The following is a 2,010-nucleotide window of genomic DNA, read 5'->3' as shown; positions in this document are numbered from 1 at the left end:
TCACCATGTAAAACGTCTGATTTATCTCCTTTTATGAGTTTGTAATGGTTTGACTCTCTTTATAAAGTGCTTCCTGGTACAGTCAGCCCACAAAGCGTTTTTTTTAAGCTCAGAACTCATTTCCATTTTTAGGACTAATAATTTCTGCTATTCATATGTCACTGCAAGTTGCTGTGTATGACAGTTAACTATTTGTGTTTGACTTCCTCTGGTTTTTCAGGTTATAAAAACACCAAATGATGTTTTGTCACTCCCTCTAAATTGTTGAAGGAGGAGTAATTTGTAACCTTAAATCATTGTGTAACCACAGTCAACTCACCTGTCCGTGCTGAGACGTGAAGAAAGAAACACTCTTCATCATGGATACGAACATTCTGCGTTGGATCATCTTTCTTGGATGTATTCATACAACTTTCACACAATATGGATATTCACAGCCAGGTAATATTTGATATATATCATTTAAGTTTTGTTTATTCTGCAATGGTGATTTTTTTTTAAGGGCTGTGTTTTTAATTAAGCCTTCCGTACACTGGTAGTCTAACACTTTTGCAGTACCTTAGTATGAAGTAAAATATGTACAAAGTAGCATAGAGTAAAAAGGTTATTAGTACACAAAACACTATGATTAAAGTGTACAAAGTATACTTGAAGTTCCACAGTAGCACATAATAGTACACTTAATACACTTCAAATTGTGATTTACTCACTATTACACAAAGTATTGAAACATTTAAATATTGTTTTGAAAATGATTTAAAAAAAATAAGGTTAAAACAACATGCATAAAATCTATTTGAAAATAGTACAACTTCAGAAAAGTACTGGATATACACTTCAAATTGTGATTTACTCACTATTACACAAAGTACTGAAACCTTGAAATAGTATTTTGAAAATGATTTAAAAAAAATAAGGTTAAAACAAATCTATTTGAAATTAGTACAACTTCAGAAAAGTACTGGATTTGTAAAAGCAAAATGTATTGGAAATTTGCATTAAAAATATATGCATTTACAAATACATTACGGATAAAGTATATTTTAAAAAAGAATATAAAGTATAAATAATATATTTAAATTAAGGTAATTAAGGTAAGGCATTAAGGTAAAGTGTATTTAATAAAATATATTTTATAAAGTGTACTTGAAATATATTTTAAAACAACATATCTGAAGTATGGTTTTTGAAATAGACTTTTTTATATTTTGAATATAATCTTATAAAGTATATTCTATTATTATTCTATATTATTGATAATATATTAAAAATAAATTTCTGTAAAATGAAGTCTATTTAAAATATATTGCTGGGCTAACCCTGTAGACCCGACAGCACTACCACCACCAACTGATACCACAGCTGCAGAAGAAACGACACTACCACCACCAACTAGTACTACAACTGCAGCAGAAACGACACTATCATCACCAACTGATACTACAACTGGAGCCCAAAGAGCACAAACGCCAACAACTGATACAACACCTGGAGTCCAAACAACACTACCACCACCAATTAATACTACCACTGCAGCCCTATCAACAACAACTCCTGCAACTACAACTTCAACTGCAGCCCCAATAACAACCACTGCTGTAACTACAACTGCAGCCCCAACAACAACCACTGCTGTAACTACAACTGCAGCCCCAACAACAACCACTGCTGTAACTACAACTACAACTGCAGCCCCAACAACAACCACAACTGCAGCCCCAACTACAACTGCAGCCCCAACAACAACCACTAATGCAACTACAACTACAACTACAGCCCCAACAACAACCAAAACTGCAACCCCAACTACAACTGCAGCCCCAAAAATGAACATTACTGCAGCTAGAACTACAACTGCAGCCCCAACAACAGCCATTGCTGTAACTACAACTACAGCCCAGACAACAACCACTGCTGTAACTACAACTGCAGCCCCAACAACAACCACTGCTGCAACTACAACTACAACTGCAGCCCCAACAACAACCACTACTGCAACTACAACTACAA

At 34.3% G+C, this 2,010-nt stretch overlaps 1 protein-coding gene across 1 annotated transcript in view; it reads left to right on the top strand.

Annotated features, from left to right (window-relative positions):
• Positions 1 to 31: 31 nt before the first annotated feature.
• LOC106533458 (mucin-2) overlaps positions 32 to 2,010 on the top strand; it is a gene marked incomplete at its 3' end in the record, with an annotated part of 5,297 nt that continues 3,318 nt past the window's right edge. Inside the window, exons 1-2 of the mRNA XM_014029752.1 lie at positions 32 to 441; positions 1,327 to 2,008. Coding sequence (XP_013885206.1) covers positions 360 to 441; positions 1,327 to 2,008 — 764 coding nt within the window. The remainder of the gene's footprint in view (positions 442 to 1,326; positions 2,009 to 2,010) is intronic.

Source organism: Austrofundulus limnaeus, unplaced genomic scaffold (assembly GCF_001266775.1).
Source record: "Austrofundulus limnaeus strain Quisiro unplaced genomic scaffold, Austrofundulus_limnaeus-1.0 Scaffold949, whole genome shotgun sequence".
Taxonomy (NCBI): domain Eukaryota; kingdom Metazoa; phylum Chordata; class Actinopteri; order Cyprinodontiformes; family Rivulidae; genus Austrofundulus; species Austrofundulus limnaeus.
The sequence above is the reverse complement of the archived record's forward strand: the minus strand, read 5'-3'. Positions and strand labels throughout refer to the sequence as shown.